Source organism: Acartia tonsa, chromosome 14 (genome assembly GCF_053477335.1).
Source record: "Acartia tonsa isolate MP-2025a chromosome 14, ASM5347733v1, whole genome shotgun sequence".
NCBI classification, from domain to species: Eukaryota; Metazoa; Arthropoda; class Copepoda; order Calanoida; family Acartiidae; genus Acartia; species Acartia tonsa.
Window position 1 is genome coordinate 41,068,509 of NC_137273.1, and position 12,149 is coordinate 41,080,657.

The 12,149-nt window shown below is 30.6% G+C and overlaps 2 protein-coding genes across 2 annotated transcripts in view; one reads left to right on the forward strand and one right to left on the reverse strand.

Moving 5' to 3' along the window:
* LOC145305883 (uncharacterized) overlaps positions 1 to 12,149 on the forward strand; it is a 150,952-nt gene that overhangs the window by 118,470 nt on the left and 20,333 nt on the right. The window lies entirely within an intron of this gene.
* LOC145305882 (uncharacterized) lies at positions 822 to 9,587 on the reverse strand. The gene is made up of 7 exons (XM_080147732.1): positions 9,354 to 9,587; positions 8,103 to 8,264; positions 7,394 to 7,556; positions 7,165 to 7,258; positions 6,773 to 6,954; positions 6,071 to 6,127; positions 822 to 2,049 (listed from the first exon to the last, which is right to left on the reverse strand). Exons 1-7 carry the CDS (start codon positions 9,537 to 9,539, stop codon positions 1,598 to 1,600), a joined length of 1,296 nt encoding a protein of 431 aa, XP_080003858.1. The 5' UTR covers positions 9,540 to 9,587; the 3' UTR covers positions 822 to 1,597.

Sequence of the window (12,149 nt, forward strand, 5' to 3'; positions counted from 1 at the left end):
CTATCGATTTCAAACTTTGCATGATGATTCCTGTAGTAGTTAGGTACGATTTAGAAAGCGTAGCAACTCTATAATCGTTACCAGAATGTCAAAAAGGTACAATATTGTGAGCGAAATATCTCTATAATCAAGTCCTAAAAATATCAGTATGTCCTTAAACAGAATTCTGTATTTAAGAAGTTTTGCAACAAATTTACTTACAATTTTGTAAATACTTGTGCTTAATTTTCTGCTTATTCAGTGCTGACACTTTACAAGTGTTTATTTTCGTTTGTCCTACCGTTTAAAAGCTTCGCTTTATGGATGTTGTCATCCTTGTTCTATTACAAATAAGAGTGGGACAGCCTAACACCTTAGAATCAGGTTTTAAAGGATAGAGAAAAGATAATTTTGTAAATGTTTCTAGGACAATTTCCTAGGGAGGGTTAAGATACACCCCAATAATCAATATAAATGTAGAAGGGTTATTACTGAAAAACGTATTATTTCGCAAAGAAACAGTCAGATATATTCATGCGTAACTATCAAACTCTGATTATATAGTAGTATCGCTATAACAACCAATTGAAAGACAGAGGGGACAACAAGCTGTTTATTACACTAGTCCCCAAAGTTTTATACTAATGTTGGGTTAACATCTTTGGGAACTTTTGAATTTGTGAATTTTGATTGGTTAGTTTATTAAGTTAAGTGTTTAAACGTTTCGACCACTTATATTAATCTACAGAGGGGGTAGTTTTGTGTATCATCATTGGGGGTGTTCATTAATTTATCCTCTATTGTCTTATCCCTTAGGATCCCTGATTAAATTATAACATTCAGAAGTTAGTAAGTACTTTATTCTAAATACGAAATCAAATATGTTAGTTATATAAGCAATGATAAAAATATATAGTCATACAATTTTTAAAAGAGAAGCTTTTCTATAATTAGGGTCGGTCCATCCGTCAGCCCAAACGTGGATCCATCCGTCAGTACGTCCGTCCGTTAGGGATAGTTAGCTCTTTTTGTTAATTTGAACAGGTTATAATTGTCCTATCGATTATAAACTTTGCATTTGATTACTATAACAGTTAGGTACGTTTAAGGAAGCGTAGTAACTCTATAACCATTACCAGAAAGTCTGTGCGTCCATTTAACAACAAAGTTTTGTATGCTATAATTTTTGCAACAAATTTACTCAATATTTTGTTTACATATATTAATATTCTGCATATTAAGTTCTGGCAAAAGTATTAATGTTCGTTTGTCCTACTGTTTCAGAGCTTCGCTTTTATGGATGTTGTCATACTTGTTAAAGTATAAATGTATAATTACGTTCATCAGTAGGGCAGGAACAAAGGTATTTTAGCAATGTTAAAGCTATTTTGATTTACTTTTTCATCAGAATTTAATCTATGTTTTAGATTTTTTAAAATCACACCAAAAAAGGATTCATTAACAAAAAGATGTTTGAGGAGAAAAAAATATTATACTTAAATACTTGAAAGAAAAAGAAATAAAATTCATAATTCGTTTCCTTTTCTACAAAAAAATAATGTTGTTTTTGGAATTGACATACTTCTATTATTTTGAACTTTAACAATACTGATGAAATTTACAATTCTATTTTAGTCCAAGTCATAGTTTCTTTGTTGTACTCATATTTAGGGGTCTTTACCCATTCGTTATTGGTTGAGCTATTAACTATTGCCTCTTGATATTGAATGTCCCCATTGCTTGAAATATTCAAATAATATTTCTTATGTACATCCCATTTAATTGACCTATCATAATATACAAATCCTAACTCTGTTTCTCCATCTAGTGTCAATCTGTAGATTCCGTCTTTTACAGTTACATCCTCTTGTAACTGATAGATACTCTCTTCATTGTCACTCTTATCCAGAATTCTGACATAATTATCTCCTTTACGACGATAACACACATGTGGTTTTCCAGCAAAAAGTGCCAAATTACCCACTTTACCAAACAGCAGTCTTTGCCAACTAGTCTTCTTCCACAGGAATTCCGGTGTCATAGGTATATCCTCCCATGATGGAATATATTCTATAGAAAAAAACAAGGATGACAACATTCATAAAAGCGAAGCTCTGAAACGGTGGGACAAACAAACATATATAGTGTCAGAAATTAAGAATCATAATATAATTTATGTAAGTCAAAACAAATTTGTAAGTAAATTTGTTGAAAAACTGCTGTTGAATAATGTTTATGACATACTTACAATTTTATAGAGATGCTTTTTAAAAGCGAAGCTTTTCTATAATTAGGGTCGGTCCGTCCGTACGTCCGTCCGTCCGTCCGTCACGGATAGCTTTTTTCGTTAATTTAGACATGTTAGAATTGTCCTATCGATTTCAAATTTTGCATGGTGATTCCTTTAGTAGTTAGGTACGATTTAGAAAGCGTAGCAACTCTATAATCATTACCAAAATGTCCGTACGTCCATTGTAAACATGTTGATTTTTTTACTTTTTTAAATAGCTTTTTTCGTTAATTTAGGCATGTTAGAATTGTCCTATCGATTTCAAATTTTGCATGGTGATTCCTGTAATAGTTAGGTACGAGTTAGAAAGCGTAGCAACTCTATAATCATTAACAGAATGTCCGTACGTCCATTTTAAACATGTTGATTTTTTTACATTTTTAACAACAAATTTGTATGTGACCTAATTATCCGATTGGTCTGATTTTTGGTATACTGATTCCTGGGACAACAAAGTACAATTTTGTAAGCGAAGCAACTCTATAATCAAGTCCTAAAAATGTAAGTATGTCCATAATCATTATCCTGTATCAAGCAGTTTTTCAACAAATTTACTTCCAATTTTGCTTTGACTCTTATACATTCGCATTCTGATTATTCAGTTCTGACATTATACAAGTGTTAATGTCCGTTTGTCCTACCGTTTCAGAGCTTCGTTTTTATGGATGTTGTCATCCTTGTTTGTCCTAAGAATAAGTATTCCAAAAATCAGATAACCGGATAATTATATCACACACAAAATTTGTCATTTAAAAAAATTTAAATTCAACATGTTCAGGGACAAGGGAAGGCTATTCTGGCAAACAATGCTTTAGAGCTGATTTCATAGATTTCCAGTTAAAACTAGATGATGAGATTATGCAACTTTTGGCAGAATTTGATAAGAATCTCAAGCATTATTTTATTAGTTTTTGCTCACTTTACTACAAGCCATGCAAAAATGATAGTCAGAGATTAGTTCCATGTTCAGTTTTGAGATGAAAGAGTTGAATAATGCTTTTTACATATTTTATATATTTTATCTAAATCATAGACTACTCGTAAATTATATGTTTAATAGTGAATAAAATTTATTGAAAATCCCAAAGAGTGGATAGCTGTAATATTTTTAAAAATATTTAAGATTGTTTAGATATTTATCTCATCTAAAAATTTTACATAAAAAAAGTTTTTACGACACCTATCAATAAAATTCTGAACTACATAACTATTCTTTTCCAAATCCTAAATTTTATAATATATGTTGTGGTTTAATTTGATATTTCTTGACAACTTCTTGCCTCTAATTGTGAAACAAGTTTGAGGGAAGTGGCGAAATGGGTAATGTAAATTAGAAATTGAAATCATGATTTATTATGTACTGCAATACTAAAAACAACTAATCTTCTCCGAATATTAACATTTACAAACTTTTCACAGAATTTAAAATATGGGGAATTTCCCCCATAGTGCCTTGTAGAGCACAGAATTCCCACTTTCCCGACCATTAATTTAAAACAAATTGTAAACGACCAAAGGGGAGGGAGTCTTGGTATAGCATTAAAGAAACCAAAAGATATAATTCAAATAAGGAGGGGGATCAGTGCTTGATAGGCAACTTTGTGGTAAGGCACCAATATATGTTTTTTATGATTATTTTAAATTAAGTTTATCGTCAAATAGAATTTAGTTCTTTATGTTTCGAGGTCATTTATTTTTTAAAAGCGAAGCTTTTCTATAATTAGGGTCGGTCCGTAAGTCCGTCCGTACGTCCATCCGTTACAGTTAGCTTTTCTCGTTAATCTAAAAAGGTTAGGATTGTCCTTTCAATTTCTAACTTTATATGCTAATTCCTATAGCAGTTAGGTACAAATTCGAAAGCGCAGCAACTCTATAATCATTACTAGAAAGTCCGTACGTCTATTTAAAAGAAGCTTTTCTATAATTAGGGTCGGTCCGTAAGTCCGTCCGTACGTCCATCTGTTACAGTTAGCTTTTTTCGTTAATCTAAAAAGGTTAGGATTGTCCTTTCGATTTCAAACTTCACATGCTAATTCCTATAGCAGTTAGGTACAAAATGATAAGCGCAGCAACTCTATAATTATTACTAGAAAGTCTGTACGTCTATTTAAAACAAGCTGATTTTTTACTTTTTTTACAACAAATTTTTATATATTCAAATTATCCTAGTCATCTGATTTTTTTAATACTGATTCCTATTACAATAAGGTATAGTGTTATAAGCGAAGCTTCTCTATAACTAGTCTTAAAAACGTTAGTATGTCCTTAAACAGTAACATGTATTTAATAAGTTTTGCAACAAATTTACTTACAATTTCGCATAGACATATGTTCAGTTTATTCAGTTCTGTCACTCTATGAGTGTTAATGTTCGATTTCCTTCCAATTCAGAGCTTCGCTTTTATAGATGTTGTCATCCTTGTTTTAATAAGTAATGAGCAAAGGATTTTATTTTTGAGCTTTAAAGTAAGATGTTTTTAAGTTATTGAATCAATTTTAAACTTTTACTTTAACTTGCTCTAAAGGGTTAATTAGGAAGTGTTTGAAAATGAGCCGAAGTAAAAATTTGTCAAACTATTTTGTTTTTCGTCTTTAAACAGTTACAAATTTTATGGGTAGGAAAAATATTTAAAGATTTTATTTTTTAGGAAGTATTTAAAAATGTTTTTTAATCTCCCTACTGTGTTATTTTTTTAAATTGGTCTGCTAATAACATAAATAATCAGGGTTCGGCAGCCGCGCCTCAGCCTCACTTTTAAACCTGCTTGTGAGCAGAAAAAGAAATTTCAGAAAGAAGGATTGTCTGCTAAAGAGCAGTTTTATACATCCAGCTGAATATTATAGTAATAAAATGACGATATCACTGAGGCTTACACGCGGCTTACGTGCGGCTGCCGATCCCTGTTAATAATCTACAAACTTTTGATGAGGTTTAGTGAATTTAGATTAGCGAATTTATACTCAGACATAATTACTACAAGCCCCTTTTAATAATAGTTGAATCATCGATAATATTACACACTCATAAAGGTTTCGTGATTAGATTGTATGATTTTAATAGACTTTTTGGTCAGAGAAACCTTCCCTTGTCCCTGAACATGTTAAAATGACGTATGGAAAATCTAGTAACGATTATACAATTTGTTTCTAAAGTGTACCTAACTACTAGGGGAATCATCATTCAAAGTTATAAATCGTTAGGACAAATCTAACATGCCAAAATAACGAAACAAACGGACGGACCAACCCTAATTATAGAAAAGCTTATCCTTTAAAGAATATAAATATAATTTTATATATTTTAAGAATGTCATATCTTTCTTATTTAAAGCGATACTGTTCTACATTTGTTGTCTTTCCATCTGTCTGTATATCCACCCGTTTACAATGGTTAAAGTTATACTATTTATTTTAAACTTGATGGTAAACAGGCACAATTTGGAAAGCGTTGCAACTCTGTAATCATAAACAGAAAGTAGTTTTTAACATGATGATTTAATTAGCTTTGAGTTAGGCTTTTACTGAAGTTTTGTTCAGAATACTTATTAATTAGAATGTATAATTGATAGTCTACTTTTAATAAAAAAAAATTTCTGACCATCTCATATGTATCGGTGGAAGTGTGACTAAGTCCTGAACATATGGAAGTACACCAAGCAACGTACTAACCGGATAAACTCATGAGTGCGACAAATGTATTAGGAGACAAACCCTTTAGGGGCAATTGTAATAGGGGGACAGCAATGCACCTACTTAGTTACATAAATGTAAAATAGAACAATTATAATACATATAACTTACTCAGCTTTAGCTTTTCTGCAAGTTCTGCTGGTAAGTTCAGGACTGCCAGGAATAAACCTTAAAGAAATTAATTAAACATAAGATAATTGATTTCTTTAAACTCTTGTTGGTAAAAAAATCTCTAGTGGAGCGAGATTATTCAAAGATCATCTAATCTAATTTGATCTTTTGTGTATACTGTTCATAGTTTTACACTGTAATAAATAAAACTGACAATTATACACTTCTAAAATCCAAGTAATAATACACCAAAAATTGTTATGAATATTTTGGAAAATGGGTTTTGTTTTCTATTGAAGCTTTCCCTTATGGAGTTTTGGTGTGTCTGTAAATCTATGTTGGTTTTTAAAATTAGAGATGGTTGAATTTAAGGGGGGCAGGGTCTATTCAAGCTAATGAACAGACTTTGAATTATAGACCCAAAAGGGTGTGATTGTAACCTCCAAGAAAAATTTTGGGTTAAAAAATATGCAAATTATTTTTAGTTGGGGGTAATTTTTGCAGGAAGTGGGGGCCCCAGAATATAACCTTAAATATTGCATCACAATTAGGTAAATTCCCAAAAAAGTAGAGTATAAATAGTTCTGAGATTTGTTGATCTTATTCTTCCTATGCAGACAGACATAGGGACAGAAATTTCTCTACTTAGCATTGTAAATTATATTTAGACTTGTAGTACTTAATTGTTATTATAATTTCTACCTGAATAAACATCTTCAGCAGCTTCTGTAATAATCTTGGTAGCATTGAAACCTTTTTCTGTTTCATCTAAAGCAGACTGCAATGGATCTAACTCTGGGAGCTTCTTAAGAGTATCCTTGTTGATATGGCTGTAGTAGGTTTGCTGGATAAGAGTAAACATTGCCCGGGTTTCTAGTACAAACCTAAATAATTATGAATATGTTATTGCCTATGAAGCTGTAAAAAAATAATCGCTCAAAATTTAATTTGTATATAGAACTTAAAATCATGGAGATAGATCCCATAATGCTGAGAGTTTTTTTATGGGGCATGTCAAGATCTTTCTAAAGACACCTTAAACAGGTTTCTGATTCAATCCTAGACATTTGAGAAGAAAAAAAATATTTCCTTACTTGTAAGCATCAATCAAAGGTTGAATGGAGTCACTGCATCTTTGCTCATGTACAGCTGAAAGATATTCTTTCACTTTGCTTCTTTCAAATAAACCTACAAAAGCCCAAACTAGTTAATTATGGGGATTCGAAAATATATCAAGAGAAAAAAAAAATTTTATGATTTTATGTAAAAACAGTTTCATTATTTACTTAATCTTTTAAGAACAAAAAATAGTTTGGGTTTTGCCTTTGAAAGTTCGAAATTCTGCTCTATAGCTAGTAAACTCATAGGCCCATTCTTTAAGATTATCTTTTCTTTCTACCATATCTCCATAAGCACTTACAATCTTTTCGTATTTATCTGTGTACCGGATGGCAGTAAGTTCTATTAGAATCTTGTCAACTTTCACCTATACAGAAAAAAAATATTTAAAATTAAACAATTCAAAATGTTAAATAAGGTTTTTTCAAAATACTTCACAGAGTAAATCACCTAAGTAACATGATGTCTATCTGTCTTTCAGTCCTTGGAAACTTTATAACTATTTTGGGGGAGGTTACAACCACCTTCCCAAGAGAAATCGCTCCTAGAAAAATATTAACTCTCAACATAAAAAATATTTTTTTAGAAACTAAAATTAAAAATGGGTAAGGATTCCAATCCCCCCCCCCAAAAAAAAAAAAGATACATAATTAAATTTTTACTTTCAAATCTAAAATAAAAAATTGGGTTATCGAATTAACTACCCCCTCCTCAAGTGCCTCTAGAGGCCTTTAGGTGGCGTAGTCGCTAGTAGGCAATAAAATACTATTGTTTTGATCTAATATGGCTGAAAGAAACATTAAAACACAAGTAATGTAAATGTATTTACAGTATACATAATCATTTAAAGAGTTTTACATTTGTAGCACAAATAATCAACATTATTCAGCTTAAGAGGATCATTATTAGTTACCTTCATTGGCTCTAGAAAATCTTTAAGATCCTCAAACTTCTGGTCGATGTTGTCTAAAATTTGTTGCTTATTGAGGGCAACAAATTCAAACAACTGTTTGTCTGCTTTGCTCAGGTTTCTGTAATCTTCTCCTCCAAGTCTCTGTACAGCATCTCTTGCAGTCTTAAAAAAATAATAAAGGGTGATTAATTCAAAAATCTATGCATCAATTGTAGTAGCTTGTAAGGTAACTAAATTTTTTTCTCCAATATTTTTGACTTGATTCAATATAACAAAATAGATGGTCAATCAAAAACAATAATCAAATTTGAAAAGAGATTTATGTCAAACAAACATCTTTGTTTAATTATTTTTTTATCTTTCCAATCCCATATATAACAAGTGATGAAATATTTGAAGATCTAATTTTTCCAAAAAATTTACCCAAAAGATTCAACTATTTATAGCTGACTCCTTGTATATGTTTTCTAATATGTTTCGTATTATAAAACTGTGAAAACAATTATAAAACTGACTTATTATATAGTTAAATGGGAAAAACTGCCCCCTTTTGTACCAATATATGTACAATGTTCAATAAAGGTTAGGTAAAGTGTCTATTAAAGGTCAGCCCAGGCTACAATTGAATCAAGACAAAAGTAAGTGCCGAGCTCTAGGACCTATGTATGGTGAAATTAGACATTAAACCATGATGATTCCAGGTAAAACCAAAATATTTCAGCGGGTTCTTTTTAAAAAAATTATATTTGAATATTTTAGGTTCAATTTAAACCCCCTAGGAGTTGCCTTGTAATCATGACAAGAAAAGCAAAGATTATTTTTTTTAAATTTTGAACAACTTTGCTTTTAAGAAGTCTTTCATAAAACCTCTCTTATATATATGATTTATCTAAGGCTAAATATCCGTGACCTTAGCAAAGCAACTGATAAAAATGGTCATTAATTAACCCCCTTTAGGAGTGGTTTTATGAAGAAGTTTATTAAAGCAAAGTTGTTCAAAATTTTAAATAAATAATCTTTGCTTTTCTTGTCATGATTATGCGGCAACTCTTAGAGGGTGAAAATTGAACCTGAAATTTTCAAATCTAATTTTCTCAAAAAGATCCTGCTGAAATATTTTGGTTTTACCTGGAATCATTATGGCTTTATGTCTAATTTCACCATACATAGGTCCCAGAGCTCGGCACTTTTATCTTGATTCAATTGTAGGCTGGCATGAGGTGTAAGGTGAATAGAAGAAAAATATATTACCTGGTTGTTCCAACTGTGGAACAGTGTTGCCAACTGTTGAAGACCCATTGTTATTGTTGTCAACACAGGGTCCTCAGAAGAACTACTGATCATCCCCATTATTTTGGCTGAATAGGACATTCCATTTGCCATAGCTGGTCGTGTTAAGTACAACCAGCTCTTTACTTTCTCCACAGGCTCAGACATTTCAAGGAATTACTGAAATATTTATTTATAGCAACTGTGATTACTACTAAAATTAGATTTAATTAATTAGGTACTCCTAGAACCCAAGCATATTAGTTATTATTATGTGAAATTACGTCTAACAACATATTTCTAAATGTAAAAGATCAGCTGGTTATTTAAAATTAGAGCATTTCTAAAAGTATACATTATTTTGAAAAATTAGATTCTTCAACTTTGAAATACTTCTCAATTCATTAGGTTATTATTTTAGAGCATTTATCTTATAAGCAACAAAATTAGAAAAACAAAACACATGTTATTATTAAATTCTGCATAAAAGTTTTTATAACTAATAAAATGAATAATGAAAACCTTATTACTAAAAAAATGGAACTAATATTTTTTGTTAATGTTTCTAAAATCAAAGTTTTTGTGTTTAAATTTTCTTATCTTTCAAACAGATTAAACAATAAATTTAAACTTTTTAGTAGCAAAGCTACTCTATGCTTCACTTTATTTGCCTATCTGTCAGTCAGTTTGTCCGTAACACTATGGAGGAAACATGATTTTTTCAGCTTCTATTAAAGATAAACAGCTGAAATTTTTAGGGATCAAACATATTCACATTCCACATATTTCAGTGAAGTTTCATCAAGATTTGCCTAATAAATGGGGTACTAGATCGATTCTTAGATATTTAGGTTTTTTGTGATTTTCTCAACTCCTTTTGAAGATAGAGGGCTGAAATTTTTCAGGGATTATTCAAATTCAAATTATACATATTTTCACTAAGTTTCATTCAGATTTGTATATTAATTGGGGTGCTGGATAGGTTTTGGTGTTTTTTGCGATTCCTATTCAAGATAGACGGCTGAAATTTTCAAGAATTATTTAAATTCAAATTAAAAAAAATTTTACATAGTTTCTTTAAGATTTTTCTAATAATCGTGATGTGAGATCGATTCCTAGATTGTTAAGCTTTCGTGATTTAAAAGGTTTCGTGATTATCAAGTTTACTTTTTTTGTGACACTGCTATAAAATTGATTTTTTCCTCATATCCATTCATGATTTTTGGGCTTCGCTACTTATGGATGTTGTCATCCTTGTTATAGCTATGAGTTCCCAAGAATTTTCAACCTTATCTCTCTATTCAAACAATTTAACACCTTTATTAATCTAAATTTTATAATTTTATAAATATGACGTTAATAACAAATCTTTATTATGGCAATTTGTAACTTGAAATTTATGTAAATGATTACATTTAAAATATTTATTTCATTTTTGAAACAATATACAAGAAAAAATTAATAGTAAGGTTATAGATTTTGGGTTTAGTTAACAAGATAGTTTTATAAATGGTAATTTTAGTAATATTAATATTAATAAGGCCTACACGAATCTTACCTTAAATAAAGAACCCAATTATTGAGATCTTAAGCTTCAGACCAAAAATCCTTTCTACTTTATACAATAGGATTGCCTTTATAAACTCAAAAATAATATCTTGTATATAATTCACTTTGTCCGTTTGTCATTACATATTTTTTATGCTTTGCTTGTAATGCGTGTTGTCATTTTTTTCGCTGAACACAATACGGTGCATTTACAATTAAAGATTGGATAAAAGTGTCGGTCAATACGTAAAATAATAGCAACCATTTTTTTAAAGGTTTCTACACTGCGAGAAAAATATCTAAAAGCTAATTATTTAAAAGTTTAGTTTTATATAAAGCCCATTTGAAATATTTAAATTTGTTAATTATGAAACTTAATAATCTACTATGCACCTAGAGACTGTTTAAAAACAGACATCCTGTTATTTCTCAATTAGGATATTTATTTTTTTCTTTTCTATTAAAGCTTAAATTTCCGAAAATGGATAAAAATTCGTTTTTTTTTTAACGAACAAACTAATAGATATATAAATATTTTGCTAAATACATTATAATAGGACTAGCGGCTGCGCCCCTAGCATCTAGGGGCTCTGTATTTCAAGATATAGGAAATGGCAAAAATGGCCTGAAACCATCCCGAGACATAAATCCGGAAATAAGATAGCCTAAAACCATCCTGGGACATATTTGAAGATTCCTTGAAAAGGAGAACTAAATCGGCTCAGCTGTTAGTGAGATCCTTTGTTACAGAATAAAAAAAGATATTACTTTATACCATAGGACTAGCGGCTTCGCCCCTAGCCTCTAGGGGCTTTGCCCCATGAGGTAATCAAAAAATGAAATTCGTAAAAGGACCAAGGAAATCTCCTGCAAAAAAAAGAACCAAGGAAATCTTCTGCAAAAAAAATGGGGTGGTTTTTTTGTTTTTTTTTTGGGGGGGGGATTGGGAGTGTCCCACTCCCCAAGAAAATAGCTTAAAACCATCACAGGACCAGTAGGTATAATCCCTGAAAAGTAGAGCATAATCGGTTCAGCGGTTACTGAGATCTTAAGCTTCAGACGGACAGACATCATTCCACTTTGTATTATAGATTGAATTTTAAACTTTTGGCAGTTTTGATGAAACACTTTTTGTATTTCCTTGTTGTATTTACAGAGAAGTAGTTTTTGGAAGAAAAAATATAGATTTGCATTATTTTGACTCAATAAATTATATCATATTCAACATAA